This window comes from Camarhynchus parvulus, chromosome 2 (genome assembly GCF_901933205.1).
Source record: "Camarhynchus parvulus chromosome 2, STF_HiC, whole genome shotgun sequence".
Taxonomy (NCBI): domain Eukaryota; kingdom Metazoa; phylum Chordata; class Aves; order Passeriformes; family Thraupidae; genus Camarhynchus; species Camarhynchus parvulus.
Genome location: NC_044572.1, coordinates 131017625 through 131037024, shown reverse-complemented (window position 1 = coordinate 131037024; position 19400 = coordinate 131017625). Strand labels below are relative to the sequence as shown.

Genomic DNA, 19400 nt, shown 5'->3' with positions numbered 1-19400 from the left:
ACATATGAATTCACAGGCACAAAATGAAGTACTATTACCATTTAAAACGCAGGACAGATCCCACAGAAGCTGCATAAGTTAAACTTCAGATTCCAGATCATCAATTTCTGCCTGTGCTCATTACACAGAGAAGTATAAATCAAAGATAGTTCTAGCACTTTAAACCATTTGTTTCAAAGATTCTAATGTTAGTTTTGGCCCAAGTTTACTACCTTCAGAAAACTACTTTGCCTACTTGACATCAAGTTAAAAACAAAACAAAAACAAAACAAAATTTAAAAACCAAACAAAACACCACCAAAAACCCCCCCACAACTTGTGTGGCTCATTGCAAGTTTTGATTTATTCCATTAAAAAAAAAAAACAAACAAACTTGAGACTCATCAGGATTTATTGCCAAAAGTATAATTAAATAGTCACCAATACTGTTGTTTCAATTAGATAATAGGGTTCCATTAAAACTACAAAGGAGCATAAATATTTAATGAACAGGAAAATTATGGCCCATGTTTCTCAGCATTTTGTCTTTCCTAGCTGACAATCACATCATTCCCAGTACAACAGCTCTCCAAAATGTACTTAACCTAATCCAGTGACTATATAAATACAGAAATGAATTGAGAGTGAAGGAAAAAGAAAAAACCAAAACACCAAATCATTTAGACCACCAGGAAATAAAAAGGTAAGTTGCCCTCTGGCCCACAAGTCCATATCAAGGAAAAAATTCCCATTAAAGAGGCTGAGTCATTTTGCCTTCTAATGAATGCAAGTTTGGGACTCTTGCAATTTTGGGACAATTATACTTTTTGAGCACAAGATGAATCTGAACAAGATTACACACGTGAAGTGATTAAAAGAAATTATTTTACCATTACTAAACGGTCTGAGAGGAAGTAAAATAATATATTAAGAACAGCAACAATGAATGGCAAAACAGACTAGTTTAACAATTAGATACCTAGTAGAGGTTTTATTTGTTTTTACTCTGAACGAAAATAACTTGAGCATGCAGTAGTGATCAAGAGATTAGAACAAATAGGTGATTCATTAACATTGACAAAAAATTATTATTAACTATGTCAAAGAGGAAGTATGAAAAAGAAATCTGATGCAAGGATTAAATACATACAATAAATGCCTACTGAGGACTAGTTCAAGGAGGCAATTACTTACCCCAGGACAGACTTTTTATATCTATGATTTCAGAGGCTTTTTTTTGTTTCACTTGTAATAAAATACTATTTCCACCAGATAATCTTGTGTTACTTGTGTACTAAGGCTGTTGCTTTTATTTTTTTTTAATCAAGACTATGATTCTCAAAAAAATGACAGGTTTCACCACATTTGTAAAAAAATCAAAACGAGGAAAACCTGAAGCTCACAGCATTTCTGCAGGAGCTGACAGAGTTGATCAGAATTAGCAATTATTTAGTAGCTTCATCGCAGGCCATGCTGTTTTCCTAGGAAGAGTACTTTGTGTGCATTGCACCTGAGGTTGTTGTAGCTGACTTGAAGCAGCTAGAAGCAGGCCGTAAAATTAAAAACAGGTCATGACAAGGCTGCCCAGACCTCCTACAATTTAACCTGACCTTTGGCCCCATGGTCCTTGTTCATTCACTGCTTCCACAGAGTTAATGGAAATGGAATAGTTTCTTCACTGATAGCACTGATTGCTTTTTTTTCAGGATATTAAACCTTTTATGTAGCTAGAAGGAAAACATGACTTGAACAAGCAAAGCTGGGAGTCAAGATTTCCCATAAACATTTTTTAAAAGCATACAAACCCGAAAATATACTTTATAGAACTACTTAAATACATTATTAAGGAACATACCATTGCCTCCCCAAATTAGGAAAATTAACAAATCTATATATAAAAATGTATAGCTATAAATAGATATATATATAAAAGAAACCTTTGATGTTTGAGACATACTCTCAAGCTATAGATACATTGCAATATTTGACTTCACAGTTCAGATGTATTTAATATGGTTTCCTTGGTTAAATACTGTGTAAGCAACTACTGTCTTTTTATTATGTCAGTACTGTAGAAGAACAGAACAGTATCCCTGTGTACTAAGATGTCTGAAGTAATTACTTCTTTTAACTAGCTAGTACTGTCCTAATCACTGATCAAAAAGCTAATGAAGATGCACCCCAGGATTAATTCCTAGATCAGCAATTGTATGTGCTATTTTGTGTATATACAAAGAATAGCAGCTTAATTTGCTGCTTCCTAATTAAAAAAAAATACTTAAGGTAACCACTGCATTGGATTAATATTCGTGAAGTGTTTGGCAACAAATGCTAACTGGTGTAATATCATTTCCACTTCAGATGTCTCAGCCAAAACAGGGACAACGATGTCCCTGCTGACCCTTCCACAGGGAAGAAGTTATGTGACCATTACAATCAACTTAAAGTGACCTGGGAAAATCCCCTCCCTCCTCTTCGGCTTTGATCTTCAGCCTCATCTCAGACTCCAGCGCCAGAGAGACAGTAGTGTAAACAGCAAGTCCTAACCATCTGATACTCTTACTCCTCTTAGCTAAGCTTATGGTTGCAAGCTCTGTGAGGTTCTGCACAGTGATTTTTCACATTTCTGACCCAGAAATGGTTTTCTTGGGAACATCTGTGACAGTATGTCTGGCATTCGAAAAGGGCAAGAACCAAACACATCCAATTCCCGTTTCTGCATTCATTCCCAGATGAGAACACTTTGGAAAATTAATCTCACTGGATGCCCCATTCCGACAATCGGCTGAGGGGAAAAAAAATGAATTGATTTGTCACCTAATTGCTACTTAATATCTGCTGATGGAAAACGTGTTTGACCCTCAAAGAAAAAATTAAGAATAAAACACAGAATCACATTGTAAATGACCAACCCCCTTTCTGTTACAGCACTAGATGCTTTAGTTAAATATTATGAAGGCAGTAAATTTACACACTGAGGAGAAAACAGTAAATCAAAATTACCCTGTGAAGAGCCCAATAACAACTTCTTCCACAGATCCTACCAAGCAGCAAGCTGGATGTGAACATGCCTCCACTGACACATGACACATGGGAACAGGTCTGAACCCATTCCCACCTACGGGTTCCTCTCCACTCAGTTATTTACCTACATGCACACGCTCTGCTGCAGACCCAGGCTGCCCCAAACCCTAATTTATGTGGGCAGTCCGAGCATGCCCCAGCTCCCTGGTGTCCTGAGTAGCTCTGCACAGCCTGGGCTGTTGTTGGGAGGCTGGCAGGGGGCAGGCAGGCAGCTGGCCAGCCAGCAGAGAGAGCCAGGGCAGCCAGCGTGCCGGGGCCTGCCACCAGCCTGCCCTTCCTGCAACTGCTGTCCCAGCCCACCGGGGCCTTCACTCAGCTCCAGGAGCAGCTGGGACACAACTGTGCCATTTACAAGACAGATCCCAAATGGTTGTGCAATTGCTGCTCCTCATTCACAGAAGTGCTGTCAATTTCGAAAACCCAGTCAAGTCTCAAAGTAGCAGGCTCACTGATTTGCTCCACTAATGCACTAGAGCAGTGACTCTGGAGTTTTGTGTTGATCACATTTTTGTATACTACTAAAGAACAACTTTAGCCTATAAACGCAGAAATGTACCCTAGCATAATCTTTTCACCTTGCAAAAGGGATGCTCCCTCCTTCCCACCCTGTGTCCCTCAGCCTTCCCCCCAAAGGATCTGGAAACTGGATAATAATAGAAGCAGCAGCACAGACCTAGAAAACAGAGTGTGAAGGGGACACATTTCCTTCTGCAGACATTATAGTTTGAACAGTTATTTTCTTAACAGCTGTTATTGCTTGCATCCTTGCTGCATATGAACTTAGACCAATGAAAAATGGATGTCAAAAATAACATCAACTCTGAGCCAGTTCTCTAGCTGCACAACAGCTCTACTGACACAGCTGAGAGGTTGGAACAGAGGTAGGAACAAGTGGCCACAGCCTGCTTCAGTCGGTATTACCTCTGAAAAACGCCTGTGCAATCATGCCTTATCTCTCCTGACCCCAGAGTTTGTGGAAACAAGCAGACAAGACCCACTTTAGGCAGAAAGACTAAAGGGAAAGACAGGGAGATAGCACACCTATCTCAAGGATAATCTCCCCTTCGAAGCTCCTCAATTAGCATTAGAATCAAACACCTGGTTCTTTAGCATTTTCACCTGTCCACCTTCCTCCCTTAAAGCGCTACAGAACCTGTCCCCACTGCTCCCTCCCAAGACAGACACTGCAGGCAGCTCTGCGTAGTACAGAAGGGTCTATCACCTCTCCAGCAAGGTGAGTCCCACAGAATGTATTTTTCCACACCTTCTATATCCCCACCCCTGCTTAGTCCTCTACACCAGCACTTTAGTAGCACAGGCTCCACAAAAACACGTTCAATGACTCTGACAAATTAACTGACTTCAAAATAATGAGCTCCACTCTCCAGTCTTGCTGTAGGGAAGATCTAGTTTTAAGTAAAAGAAAGGCCATGTGGAGGAGAATAATGTACTCTCTGGATTAGGTTCTAATAGGATATAATTAGAACCTAAAAGAAAAAAAAAGGAAAAAAAAAAAACACCACTGAAAACCCTCCCATGCAAACTCCTCACACCAGTCTATTATCTCATTCCATCTGGTCATCTCTTCTGGAAACAAATGTATTTGTCTTCTCATGTTACACTTGTCTATAGAGAGCACAGAGGATTTCTTTACTCTTCATTTCCTTTTCAAACCCTTACCTATCAGCTATAAATTCTCTAAACACCTTAACGAGAAACAGATCACAGGCATACCTGCAATGGAGCAAGTGCTGTTACTTGAGGTTGCGTGCTCTGCACTGCTCTTAAGTTCCTCACAGTGGTAACAGCAGCAGCACTACACAGAGCAGGGTTTGAAGGGCATTAATCTCCAGTCTCAGTAGTTTACACGTTTGCCATATTGTTGCTGTTGGAAAGGAAGGATAGTCCAGTATCTCAGTAGCATCCCAGACCCAGAGGGAAACCACTTTTGCCCTAGTTCCTTACACGAGTTAGTTTCCTCTCCACTGTTTTTCTGATTCAAAGCCGACTGTGGTGCGAAATTGCTCTTCTGACCCCCCCCACCTTTCCATATTCCCCTCCCACTCCCATTAACTGCCCTTGATGTGCCGCAGCCTAGTTTCTGGCTGCGGGAGCTGCTGGCAGCTAGACTTAGCCAGGAAATAACTTACAGGCCCCTTTTCACCTTCACGCCATTCTGGAACTGCCCATTGCTTTGGGATGCCCTCTATCACTCCTTATCAGCTCTTCCACAGTTAATTTGGTTCCCCTCTCAACTGAACGACTGCTCTTTTCAGCTGCTCCTTCACTCACCCGCGCCCCTCAGGGCTCTGTCGTTATTCCCTTCCTTGCATTTTAATCATTTACTGCGCTAATCTGGCCACCTAAGGCATTAGTTCCCATCCCAACTCAAATGAACTCCTAAATGCCACTCTCAGCTCCTACCCAAATCGGTTCAATTTCATGTCAGTAGCTACCTTCGTACAATCCCAGTGTCAGCTGATGCCTGAAAAGGCCAGGCCCAATATTTTTGTTTACTCTTTCCCCTCTTATTCTGTCTCTTCCCTGTCGGGGGACCCAGCCCTGCTGTTTTCTTTTGCCGGGTAATCTCCTTCTTTCACTCTTTGACAGGCAGGTTGTCACCAAGCCTCTCTCCAGCCTCAGGCTCCTCCTCTCCACCTCCTCTGGCACAAAGGCTCCGGGCAGCCCAACCAGGGCCAGCACCTGAGCAGCACCAAACGTAGCCGAGATCACACCCGTGTTTGGGGCACTCCTACCCGCACCAGGGCAGCAGTGAAACAACACAGCCACCTCCCGCCCTCCATCTTCCTTACCCCGTAACTCTCGCCAGCCGCCTCCTGCAGAAACACTAATCACCCGAGCAGGGAAAATGGCCTTCCCGCCTGGCTGCCTCACGGCGCCTCTGGGCGCCACGCCGAGCTACGGGCCGCCATGGCGGGAGCGCCGCATCGCCTGGGCGAGTTATTAACCGGGGTTCGGTAACCCAGCCCCGGCCTGGGCCGCTCGGCACCGGGCGCTGCCGGAGCCGCGGTGGCGGCGCACGCCGCGGCCTCCAGCGCCCACCGACGGCTCCCGGCGGCGCTCCCCGTCCCGGGGACACCGAGCCCACCGCGCTCCTGCGGGCCCCGGTGGGGACACAGCACCATCGCCGGCGGCCCCGGGAGACAACGGGAGTACCCCCGCACCGCCGTTCTGTCTCGGCCTCGCTACCGCCAGGCCGGGCGGGAGAGGAGCTGCGGCGGGCCCGGGCCCGGCAGGAGCGGGAGGCTTCCCTCTCTTCTTCATCCTTCTCCTTCGGCCCCGCTACTGGGAAAGTTACTTTTTAACCCCGCCGGTCTCCGGGCAGCCGCGGGCCCGCCCGGGCGTCCCGCCGGGAAAACAAAGTCAGGACGGCGAGGCAGAAGGCGCCGCATGGAGCGGCCGGGGAGCACCTGGGCCGAGGCAGGGCCTTTCTCCCGCCGCCCGGGCCCCCTGCCCCGGCGGCCCCGGCCGAGGGGAGGAAGATGGCCGTCCCCGGCCCTCTGGGGATAAAAGCCCTTTGTTGCACCAACACAAAAGCCAAGAAGCTCTTAACGTCCGAGGCCTTCGGCGGGCGGAGGCCGCTCCGCTCTTCCAGGGTGAGGAGCTCTCTGTCACGAAAAGCAGCCCTCGAGGTGAGGGGGGAAAAAACAAAACAACACAAACAAATAAACAAAACTAAATAAAAAACCCTAAACTAAAAGGGGAATTAAACAAATAATCGCGCAGCCCCACGGCCAGGCAGAGAGCGAGGTGCGGGGCCGCGACCCGCAGCCTCGTCCTCGGGCTCTCCGGAGTGTCTGTGCGCCCGCTCCGGCGTCGCTGCAGGAGGGAGAAGAGGGAGAAGCGCCGTCCCGGCGGGTCCGCGTCCGCCACCGGCGAAGGGCAGCACGGCCAGCCCGGCGGGCCGGCCCGCGCAGCGGGCGCAGCGGCGTGCCTGCGATCACTTACTTGTCCGTCTCTTGTGACATGTTTGATCCAATGAACTCTCTCCCCTTTTCCCGGTGCCTCCGTCTGCCTGGCGGAACTGGACTTTCAGGTCTGTACAGGTGAAGGTGTGCGTGTGAACGCCCGGGACGGCAGAACCAGAGCTACTGGTAATTCTGCTTTCCTTCCCCCCCTCTCCCGGCTCCGCAGCCAGCCGCCGAGGCAGAACAGGTAGAGCCCCCTCCCCCTGGCATGTGGGGAGCGGCGGGGCTGGGGCGCCGGCGGGGCTCGGCACGGGAGAGCGGCCGGGCCGGGCACGCACAGGTAACTTTCCCGAGCGGCGCTGGATTCTTTCACTAAAGGAGCGGGGAGAGGGACGAGCCGCGCGCTGATTGGGCGGCGCGGCCGCCAGGTGCGCTGCCATTGGCAGAGGCGCGCACAGGTGAGGAAGGAGCCGCCGCCGAGCGCCAGGTAACGAACGCAGCGCGCGCCCGCGCCGGGAGGCACCGCGGGGCCGCCGCCGGCGGGAAGGGAACGGAAAGAAAAGGGAGAAAAAAAAAATAAAAGGGGAGCCGGCGCTCGGGCGGCAGGCAGTTCCGCCGTCCAACAACGCCTCCTGCCCCGCCGCGGACGGAGGGGCCCGGGCGGCCGCGCTGAGGAGGCGAGGAGCGGCGCAGGGCCGTGGGTGCCCGTGGGGCTGAAGCGGCCCCTGCCGCGGTCCGCCCGCCTCACCTGTCGGGCTGCTCGGCGCCCGAAATGCCCGGCTTCGCTGGCCTGTGGCTGCCGTCGAATAATGCCCAGGGAGGTGTCGCCCTTCGCAGGACAGTTTGGAATATTGTTTTTTTTTTTTTCCTTGGGACAGGGGACTTTTTGACCTCCCCCCCCCCTTTTTTTTTTCCTTTCCCCCCCTTTTTTTTTCCCCTCGATCTTACTACGGTTGGGACCAGCTGAGTTTGACGTTGGTGAATGTCTTTCTGCAGAAGGCATCTCACGGCAGCAGGATGAGCTGGTGCCAGGTGATGACACCCGCTGTGTAGATCTGAGAGCTGATACCTGAACCGGGGATGTTGATGACGGGTATTGAGGGGACTGTTTTGTCAGCCGGGGAAAGCTGGAAGAGAATGGAAAAGCTGGAATGGAGCGTTTATCGAGGCTCTGTCACGCAGGGATGAAGTGAATGGAGAGAACTGCAGATCCATCAGTCACCCTTCAGCCCAGTACAGCCTACTGTATACTTTGCCAGAGGACCAAAGTGGGTTTACAAGGGACAACCAGACCGGGCTGTGGGGACAGCAGCTTTGACCCTGATGGAGAAGGTGGGGGAAGGGACCGCCGTGGGTCAGTTTGAGAACCGGTAGTGGAAGGGTAGCAACGCAGCTCCCATCTGCCATCACCCATTCTCAGTCCCTGTTCCTCCATCAGAGACAGGCCAGGACTGAATTAATCCTTCCTGCTGCCCCCCTGCCCTCCTGGAAACAGCTTTGTGTACTGGGCATCCAGCTTGACTGCTGACAGCCTCTGCTGTACAAATCGTGCTGAATGTGTGAAGAATGTACCATTATGTAGGGTAGACCATTATGTAACTTAACCATCTTTGCAAGACAATTACCTAAATTATTACAAACCCACCAAATTTATAAGGTCTTAGGTAAAGGGAATTTTCCATTTTCTACATTTGATTTCATAAAATCATAGAATACCCTGAGTTGGAAGGGATGCTCAAGGATCTTCGAGTCCAACTTCTGAACAGGGGAATTTCCCTTGACAGGGGACTGTAGTACGGGGGATATTAATGGAAATACATATTTGTATAACCAAATATATATGTATACATTCAGACACACATACATATATACATAGGTATAAAAAAACATGTTATGGTCTGGGGCCTCATCTTCATTTGCTTACTGCTGTAGTTGAAATCAAGCTTGATTTCAAACTCTGCTAAGTCTATGGTATTATGGGATCACAATCAAGCACAAATATCTATTACTGGGTATCATTCCTTATCTGTGTTCATAGTAACTAATCAAATAAAAAAAATCAGTATAAGTCAGTTTTAAGTCAGCTTAAACATAGTCCCATTAAGATTTGTCACTTTAACTAAACAGAAATAGAAAAATACTTTCCCAAGATCAATGACTCTTCGATTGAACACAAGATATTAGTTAGCCAATCTCTTTGTCCATTTACCAGTTCATAGGAAAGAAACATACAATCTCTGAATCCAGTCAAAAGTTGTCAGTGTAACCATTGTTCATGGCAATGCTTGTATGAATTGTTTTGTATAGCACATTTTGAGGAAGCTATAAGGCTTCATAAAACACAAGAGAAACAGAGTTACTTATTCATAGCAAATGATGCAGTCATTTTGAATACAGAATTCTATATAATCTTAAAATAAGTTGGACTTCTCAAATACATTACTGTATACTGCTTTCAAGAACTAGTGGTCGAATGATATAACAGTTTAAGTTACTGAAGCTCTCCCTGTTAACTGCAGAAATGATAAGGTTTCTTTCCCAAATAGTTGTTATGCTGAAAGAAACTTTCAGACCTGAAAAGGTTACCTGTTTGAGCACCATCAATAGGATTAACACTAGTCAGGTATCCTCTTTCTCTTTTTTAATTTTTCAGTTTTAAGAAGCATTTGGATGTTTTTGTGTTCATCCCCCCACCATTTTTCCCATATGAAATGCATAGGAAGAAGGAGAGGAAGATCAGTGATGAGCACATTTGAAAATGCCACCTTCCCCAAGGTAGAAATGCTGCTGATATGTGATTTTACAAGAAAGAAAACTGCATTTGATGCCATCTGTAGTCCTGGACCAAACCCAAACTGTAACTCAAACTGAAATGGAGTTTGTTGTTCTAGTACTGGGTCAAATACAAAACTGCCTTTAGCAGCCTGCTCTCAGGAGAGATCCTCTTAGAATAGAGGTAGTCAGGAGACTGAATTACTGCTCACTGTCTTAGGAGTAGTTCCAAGGTCAAAGTTAGGAATATAAGTGGTAAATGCAGTAATGAACTCTTGATTTGAGGTAGTTGGAGATGACAACTGTTATTTAGTTAGGAGTTGCATATATAGAAAAATATACCCTGAAAATTATTTTAACTAGGAAGGTAGGCATTGGGCTCAGAGTTTCCTGGATGAGCCTTTTGCTTCACACTGCAGGCTGGAATTAAATTGTCAGAGTCCACCTCTAGCTGAACAGGTCAAACAAATCCTACTTAATCCAACCTGATGCTCATTCTTCATGATCTACAAGATTATTATAAACTAATGTGTTAGTCATTGAAACATCAGATAATGTTATTTCTGGGCAGACCAGTCTCTCTACCTGTAGAATCAAGGTTGTGTAGAGCAAAAATAGAATAGTCATGCCATACATTATTGAAAATCTAGGACTTGTCTTTGGAGTGTAAAGGAAATATTTAAGATGGTAAGCTACTCTTTTTCATACTGTGCTTGCTTCTTTGTTTGCACAGTAGCTGATAGTTTTTTGTGGCATTGTAAGGGTTCAGTGTAGAATTCAACTGTCTAAAGCTTTACCTCATGTTTATGCTATTCACTCCATAGCAGTGAATATCGTTTGGACTTGCCAGCACTGGGTGAAGGAAATCAAGTGTACAAATAAGGCTTAACTAGGCTTACTAATTGCACCAAGCAGTTAAAATACACTTCAGAAAACTATTAAAAGAAGTCTATGAGATAAAAGATATTGGAGAGATATTTATGTCAAAACAGTGTTGTAAAGCAGTTCAGTGAGAGAGCAGATGTTTGAAAACAACTGTTTTCAGTAGGCAGTGATTACCACATATTTTTATTTGTGTCTTTCTGTCACTGATGGCTGTTGATATAAAATGTATTCTCTCACAGTAAGTTCAAAGACAACCACCTACTTACTAGTTTTGTGATATGCAACATTTACTGTTAATCTTCCCTACAGCCCTTCCTTTGTAGTCTTCTGTATGAAACTATATTGGAATTTGTGCAGACCTTGATCCTCAACTGACTTCAATGAAGCCATCGTGTACATCAAAATAAGCTTAAAAGATTGCAGTGCAACCTTCCTATACCCCCAAACAGGTAATTCTTCTGCTCTAAGAATGAATTGCTGTGCACTGTTAGCTTCAAGAAAGTGACCCTAAGTAACCATGATCCTGGTAACAGTTGACTTTGAACGCTTCACAATTTACTATAAAATTCCTATTGGAATAGGAGATTCTGTGATTAATGGCAAGTACTTGTGGATTTCCATAATGCTGCTGGAAACTGCAGTTTGTGCTCCCCAAACAGGCCTGCTGGGAGCCTTTTAACAACCACAAGCTCTCAAGTACCTCCACATCATGTATGACAGCAGCAGCTCAGCCATGTGGAGTATCATGGAATATCAAGCATTTCCTGGCCGCAGAGTAAGGTGTGAAGCTGAGTGTGGCACTTTCTATATGAAATGCTGATTTGCATTTATTTTAGATTCATCAAAGCAATATGTAAATATATAAGGGGGGAAAAAAGGAGAAGATTTATTTATTTTTATTTTGCTCATTTTGAATGCAGATATCACAGTCGTGAAACATGACAGAGTTCTAACATGACTATCCTATATATCTGCAACACTGCACTGAGACAGTGTGGCACACACAGTGTTGTTTCAGCTTAAAACAGAAGTAATTTTTAATGATGAAAACACCTCAATGTATGTCAGTCCTTTCAGGATTGACACTGAGACATTGATACAGGTGCGAAGGTGGCAAAGCCTGACAATAGATGGGAATATTAGGTGCAACCTCGATTAGCAGACATTAAAGTACCAATCTATTTCATAAATATTGCTCATAGTTTTGGACCAAATTCAATAGAATTTAATATAGAATGATGGCTTTTCTGCAGATGCTTTGATCTGCCTGGTAGAGTTTTTTAGTGATTCATACAACCATTTTTAAACACTGGAAAAATACAGTTAGGTGTCCTAATGATGGTAATTTTGCTGTTAATGTAAAACTGTAGTGTGAAAAAAAGATTAGGGAGACATCTCTGAAAGACAATTTCATGTGACGTGGGAGCCAAGAAATCCATTAATTATGCTGACATTGAAATTGTGTCCTGTATTTATGGGGCAGTCCTAGAGAATGTAAATAACCTGACCAGTGAGAAAAATGTTGAGAGTGCATCTTCCTAAAGCTTTGTCCAGCTTCTTGTGTTAATTGACAAGGTCTTTGCATCATCATAGAACAAAATTGCAAATTTATAGACACATTTTGAGTCATCCTAATTCAAACTGGTTCGACATAAAGGTAAAGTGCTGTTAGTTTGTTTTGGTTGTAAACAGCTCCCAGGGAATGTAAAAGATTGTCCTAATACCTATATTTTTTTTCTTTAATTTCTAGATCATTTTTAGCCACCAGTAATACTTTAAAGCCAACTTTTAATCAAAATTTTTACGTTTTTCTTCTTTTTCTTTTTCTCTTTCTTATTTCTCCTCTTTTTCTCTTTTTCCCTTTATCCCTCTCTTCATTTTCTCTTTTTTCCCTCTATCTTATCTTTCTCTTTTTCTCATTATTTTATACCTTTTTTTTTTCCTTTTTTTTTCTCCCCTTCTCACCTTCTTTTCCTCTTGGCAAGGCAGAATTCCCTCAGCTGTACAAAATCAGCCCATGGTTATTCTTGGTACTGCAGTGGGTGTCTGGGGGAGATGGGCTGGTGTTCTCCAAGTTCCATGGAGGCCCAGACTGAAGGCTCTGACTGCAGAGTGGGAATGCCAGGTCTGTGTTTGCCACCGGGGATGCTGCTCCCAGCTCACATCAGTCAGTCCTTGAACCATTATGACCAACAGAGCACCATTTTAAAGGAACCTGAAAAAGAGATATGATCAACATGGGGCAAAACCAAGAGCTTCAAATGTGTTTGCATTGGTTATAAGTATGTTGAGAGTTTAAAAAAATAGAGAGGCTCCACAGGTCTAAAATATTGCCCTGCAACAATAAGCTTTCTAAAAGCCATGATGAATGTGTCTTTTTGCTCCAGCAGTCTGTCTTAAAATAGGCATAAGTGTTCCAGAATGCAGAAGGTGAAGGATGGCATATAAACAATTGCTTGTTTACTTTTCCCACACTCAAGAACTAGAGTAAATGCAGCCCATAGTGTCCACAGAAATACTTGAGCAGTAGGAGTTGGGAAACAGAGCCATGGACTCACAAACCTGTTTGCTTAAAATCAGTGTAGTTTTTCCTTAAAACAGGTCAATACTATAATCAAAGAGAAAGGTATTTTAAAAATGACAGCAAGTAGAAAAAGCTGCTTTCAGAATTCACTGAATTCTGAAAAGGGTGGGGTTGACAGTCACTAGACTATTGCTCATTTTTCCTTGTGGATGCCCTCAGAAGCAAGCAAATGTTATTTTATTTGAAGGGCAGAGGATAAAGAGGATTGTCTGGTGGCACAAAAGGAACCAGTGTTGGAGCCAGGGCACCTCTGCAGTGCCTTGTTCTGTGGAAAGGTCACCAGACCCTGTGTCTCTGTGTTTCTGTTTAAGCTTTGTCAGCTCTGCCTTTAGTACCCTTACAGACAGGTGCAGCAGCGTCACTTTCTACAACTTTTTGGTATTCTCTTTTGAAATACAGGAGTATTTCAGAAGAAAGCCTCCAACTGGTTTCATTCATAAACATAAAGGCAGTGTATAATATTATTCCATGGAGCATTTTTGGGATCACAGCTTGTTGCCATAACCTTTGGCCTTTCTTACTGCCTAGGTTTGGCTCTTCAGTGCTCAGGAGCTTCAAGACCACTTAGTCCATGGCTTGGGGAAGACCCCAGTTTAGATCCCCTGCAGCTGCTTCGTCAGCCTGTCCTATCAGGTTTGCAATCTCAGTGATACCATGTTTATACAATGCACATGCCCTGCATGCACCTACAAGCCTGCTTTATCTCTACTCAGAGTGCTGCAAAAGTAGATTTTGCTATTCCTCTGCTGCTGGAAGGGCTTCCCTGACACCCAGGGAGATGTGATAATTATTCTATCTCGTCCTGCCCATGTGTTGTGGGATAGCCAGACCCAGAAATCAGGCTCTCAGTGCCTCACTTCGATGGGTTGGTTCCAAGTTGCTTTACACCTCATTTTCTGTTTGCAGTAACTCTGTTACCTGTCTACACTATTACACTGCCTAATTCACTATTGATTTTTTCATTGTCTTTTAATGCAGATTGAGGATGCTATGTAATTCCAACTTCTTGGAATGTTACATGCCAGTAAGGTATGCTGCTTTTACCCTACCTTTGTTTCTCTTAGTTCCTAGTTTAAGAAATGATCAGACAAAACATCCATGGGGTTTTTTTTGACACAGAAACTTCTTAATGTGTCATGACCTAGCCACTGTGTGTAAATAGGAATTGCACTGCAAATTTTCCCTCCTTTGTTTCAGTAGAGAAACCAAATCTTTTAGAATAAACAAATTTATGATATCTATGCTTTTCCCTTACATTTTTATTTCTATTCCTTTTTCCCAAGTAAGAGGAAATTTTAGCTATAGAAAGAATCAAGGTGAAAGCATTCTGCATCAAGGAAGTTTTACCTGACTCCAGGACAGAGATGTTGAGTATTTGCTTGTCTCTATTTGACTTGAAAACAGTACCTGGAGATGGCTGTTTGTTTACATGAAGTGTCTGGGTGTGAGGGGAAAAGCATTTACATTTACATTTCTTCACCGCTTTTTTTCTCTAGCTCCCACACATGACCAATAGCCCTGCAGGGAAGGGTGGGGCAAGTTGTGCATGTTGCTCTTTATTTCACCATAAACTTTACTCGGAGTGCTAGGACTTTTAAGGGGAAGGCAGACCCTGCTTTAACACCATTGGAAGTGTGAGTTACCCCTCTGCATAATCAATACCATAGTTAATATGCCGGGGAGAAAAGTAAGTAAAATCTGCATAATTCCAGAATGAACTAGGTGCAGGAGAACACTTTCAAAGGTTCAGGAAACCTTTGTGAGAGAGAGCCCAAACTGACACCACAGTCTCCCAGCCCCAAGACAGAGACATCTGGTATCAGAGAAAAGTTGTTTAAACTCTTTCAGCCCAGGCACCATCTGCCAGAGACAGTTCTTGAGCTTTGCTGCTTTCAGGGAAGGTGTGCAAGCAGCACCTCTCCATTTTATACGTGAGGCTTTTGAGCAACAGACTTGCCAAAAGTTATAGGGGGAGCATGTGCAAAGCCAGGGATTTATTACCCCTTGCCCAAATCTCAGGCTGATGCCAAACACAGCTGGGGAGTTTGCTGAATGCCTCAGCCTGACTCCTGGAAAGTACTCTTGCATTCCCAGTGAAACCAGTGAGTTCCCCAGTTTACAGTGCATTTATTTTTAAACTGCACAGACAGGGAATATGTTTTGACAAACATGAAACCTGTTTTGAAACATGTGCCAGAGTGTTGAGTGCTTTGTGGATTCTTAGCCCCTGAAACATCATCGTGCCTAACTTCTCATTAAACCTGCTGCCTGGCAGCATCCATCAGTCCTCCTGTGAGCTCCCAGGCAGAGCCTGAGAGAGTATGAGGTGCCTTTCTCAATCTAACCTTGCTTTTTTATTGTTTGTTTGCTTAAATCACTAGCAAAGCTGAAAGTAGAGCTTACAGAGGGAGAAAACTTCCAGGTGAGTTCCACTCACAAAATTGACAAACTACATATGAAACGTGATATTTTAAACCTCGTTTAAAATTTCATTTTATCAGGGCTAAGGTTGAATTTTGAATGTTGCACTAATAACTCTAAACTGACCAGTATCTACATAGGACAGCTGATGATGTGGTATCATATCTGGCTTCCAGTACACCTCTTACCTTGGGCAGAGTGGAGCCCTCTCTCACCACAGTTTTATAACTCTTGATGAAATCTTTCTCAGTGTTTATGTATTTATGAAGTGCAGGTGGTGGACACTGAACTTGGTACCACAATGTGGAGCAAAGTAACCCCATAGCAGTGATTCCTATGAGATCTATCCCTGAGGTCACAGTGATGAGCAGGCAGGAACTTGAGTAAAAAAACAAGACACAAAAATATGTCAGAAGGTCCTGTAACCTTAGTTATCCCGGGATCTTATTGGTAAGGTGAGGGGGAATAACTGCATGCTTCTACCCTCCTCTGTAGAGTGGGGTTGAGTAAAGCACATCTGTTTGAGATCCCCAAGAAATCAATGTGTTGGGATCACCACTGGTTGGCTGAGCTGGGCAGAAGAGTGTGTGCTGCCCAAAGGGGCTTTTTCTCTCTCTTACCCAGGTCATGCATTTCTGCCCTCTGGTGTCCCAGCAGGAGCCTTGCTCTTTCATCTGCCTGAAGCCTCTTTTCATTTGGTTTGGTTTTTCTAATAGGGTTAGTTTTCAGGCAGGTACATAGGTTGGTTTGACCTCTTAAAATTCCATTGCCAAACTGTGGGAAATCTGGACCCAACAAAAGGAAAGAGGCCCACCTCTTTTGGCAGCAACCCAATTTTAGCTTTGAGTTAAAGTGATTGTGAAAGTGCATGCAAAGCAGTCTCTTCTGTTCAGGGTGAACTAAAGCCTTCCAAGTATAAGCATAGGGAATTAATTACAGCATTTGCACAGCCTTTTTCTCCTAGAGTCTCACACACGGCTGGACCACACGATGTTTCTTGGCATTTCCAGCAGATGAGCCATCACCAGCAGCTCTGGGAGCACCCATTTCTTGTATGTTTCAGCTCCTCCAGTGGCTGGAGTGGTGGTGAATCTCTGCAAGCGCAAGACAGGATCAGCATCATGCAGTACCGGTGAAGTTCTGAATTCACAGAAGTGTATGGATGTGCAGTTATCTGGGCAATAAGGTATTCCATTAGCCTCAGGTGAAATGACCATCTTTTCATTGAAGGATGTACATATAGAGGGTGTTTTAATAGATAGTATCATGAAGAATGCTATTCACTTAAGTTGTCCTTTGCACTACATGTCCATTCTTTGCTTTGGAAGTGACTCCATTGCTGGTTAGTGCTCCGATTTTGTAAGGTTTAGATGCCTGAAGTTAAATTTGATGCTATGGCCCTACAAACACCCTTGCAACGTAGGGGATGGGAAGCAGGGATTTCCCCTTGATCTGTGCTGCTCCCTTTGGGTTCCAGAGCTTCCATCAGGGCAGGGAGGGGGAAGGGAGACTCAGGATATCTGAAAATCTTCATTGTCAACAAGGCCAATTATACACATGCCAATTACCTCAGTTTAAACAACCAATCACACTATAATGGGGAAATCCTTTAGAGCCTGAGGAAGGTGCTTTGAAATGCCTCTGCTCAGAGATTCCCTATTAATGCAGAGAATTGCCCCAGCAGTTCTTGGCTCCAGTGACTGGAGTCTGGTAATGATGACAATGGAGCTGGGTGGACTGGGAGATGGATGGGAGTGGTATGACAGTACAGGAGTTGAAATTTCAACAGCAATGAAGCTGTAGCCAGTAGCAACCTGGCTGCAGGATTCCTGTATCAGCCAACACAAATCCTTTACAGCAGTGTGAAGGAATTGGAATTTTTTGTTACATGTATGTGTAGTCATTGTCTTTGTGTCCAGGAAATTGCTTAACCTGCGCTTTACTGACCAGTCACTTTCCCAAGAATTCTGCAGCTTCCTCTAGCTTTGGGTCTTTCTAAGCCTCAAGTATAATTTTCTCCTTTGAAGCACTATACTGCTTTTATAGAAGGCCTGATCCTGTAGTAGATGGAGTCCACTGAGAATCCTTCTAATTTTGCGAGCTACTGGTCAGGCCCTATATGGTTGAATTCAGTCTGTTTGCAGGTGAGTGCTGCTACTTGCTTCATAAGGCTCCTCACCCTGGTCTCTGGTTTTAGAAGAGGATTCTTCCCATGCCACATGATGCTCCTCTTCTAAACTTCCCAAACATTCACTGCATGTAGTCCCTGTTCAGTCTGGGACTGATGTGCTGGTTTTGTCCTCCTTCGCTCAGCAGAGCTGCATCATCTACATCTAGAGGTGATCCATCAGTGCAATAAGGGCAGACATTTCTCCTGTACACGTAGAAGTGAATTCCAGTTTTAAAACAGTACTTGTGTGATGTGTCACATTTTCTGTGAAAGAATACAAGTAAATCACACCCAGGTAATATAAGTGTGTCTGTCAGCTGGCAGAGGACTATGTCAGTTTAGGCTAATAGTTGCCAAATAATAGATACACAGATGCTCTAAAATTGGTTTAATTTATGTATGCTAGCCCTGACAATTGGAAGAAAAGATAAATATACACAAAGCCTTCAAAGCTTGGGGTGTTGTGATGCTAATTGAAAAGTCACCAAAGGAAGCTTGCATGGTGTGTGGGAATCCTAGTGCCTGAGATTAGTGGCTAATTAGTGGCTGGGAGCTGGAGGGCACTCCTCCCAGCTAGCTCACATTGAGAACAGGCAGCTTGGCCCTGGCAGGCAATTCTTGCTCTGATACTGGCAGTGAAGCAAGTGCTGTGGACAGCAGGTATTTGCAGGGATGGGAAGATACACGTAGTGTCAGTGCTGCAGCAGATTCTCTGTACGTGCACAGCAGCAGTGCCAGAGATGCTGCTGTCTCTGTGGCTTGCTGTGTCCTGAGCCACAGCAAAGATCCAGGCATCTGAGAACTGCGGTCTTTTTTTCTTTTCAACAAATGCAGAATTCCTGTTATCTTACTTTCTGCTTCTTTTATGCTGTGTTTGCAGCAGATGACAACACACTCTGGAGGCCCTCAGCTTCAAGCCTTGCTTTAAAGTCTGAAGTGAATGCATACAGATGGTGGCACCCCCTTCTTTGCATCGTGCTTTAGAATCATGACATTTTAAAAATAGAGGTTTCATCTGTCTGCCGGTGTCTCGGTATTTCCCTCTAAAGCTTTTCCCTGAAGTACAAATGAAGTATGAAAATCAGAGATTTAAAGAACACACTTCTGTCATATGACAGTGTATGAGGGTGGCCTTTAGAAAATTGCAGGAATTGGCATCGCTGGTGCATCACTGACACCACTGAACTAACCAGGGCTGGCTTTGATTAAGCACACATCTCTTTTTCTCAGTTGTTTTCCATCCATTTGTGAGAATCCCTTGCTTATTTCTGAAATTAAGAAAGGTTGTTTTGTAATTCTAAAGAGTAACACTTTTTCTTCTTTTTGTTACATTTGCTTTTCCAAATCTGAAATGTGTAAAAGACTGCTTTAAATTATTGCATGACCTCTCGACCAAACTAACTGGTACCAAACCTACACAGGCATCAAGTACCAATACCAGGATGGGTCCTGGTACTTCTGAATATCACAGAAGCTAGAAAACTTTCTGTGTCACCAGCTCTGTGACTAACACTGTTTTGCTCAAGCTGGAGTCACAAATGGGATAATATCATAAGCCTGTGGCCACCAGCAATGG

General features: G+C 44.3%; 1 protein-coding gene and 1 long non-coding RNA gene across 5 annotated transcripts in view; one reads left to right on the top strand and one right to left on the bottom strand.

Moving 5' to 3' along the window:
• The window catches only part of GRHL2 (grainyhead like transcription factor 2), a 66090-nt gene extending 58745 nt beyond the window's left edge, over positions 1-7345 (bottom strand). For 3 of the 4 annotated variants that reach the window (XM_030971257.1, XM_030971258.1, XM_030971259.1), the window contains exon 1: positions 7033-7345. In XM_030971257.1, coding sequence (XP_030827117.1) covers positions 7033-7052 — 20 coding nt within the window. In that variant the 5' untranslated portion in view covers positions 7053-7345. Of the gene's footprint in view, positions 1-4797; positions 5083-7032 lie in introns of those variants that run through there. The other variant, XM_030971261.1, reaches the window with a different exon arrangement.
• A 6088-nt stretch (positions 7346-13433) lies between these two features.
• LOC115917333 lies at positions 13434-15644 on the top strand. Its single transcript, XR_004061692.1, has 3 exons — positions 13434-13866; positions 14212-14262; positions 15615-15644. It is a non-coding gene; the product is annotated as an uncharacterized LOC115917333 (long non-coding RNA).
• Positions 15645-19400: the final 3756 nt, after the last annotated feature.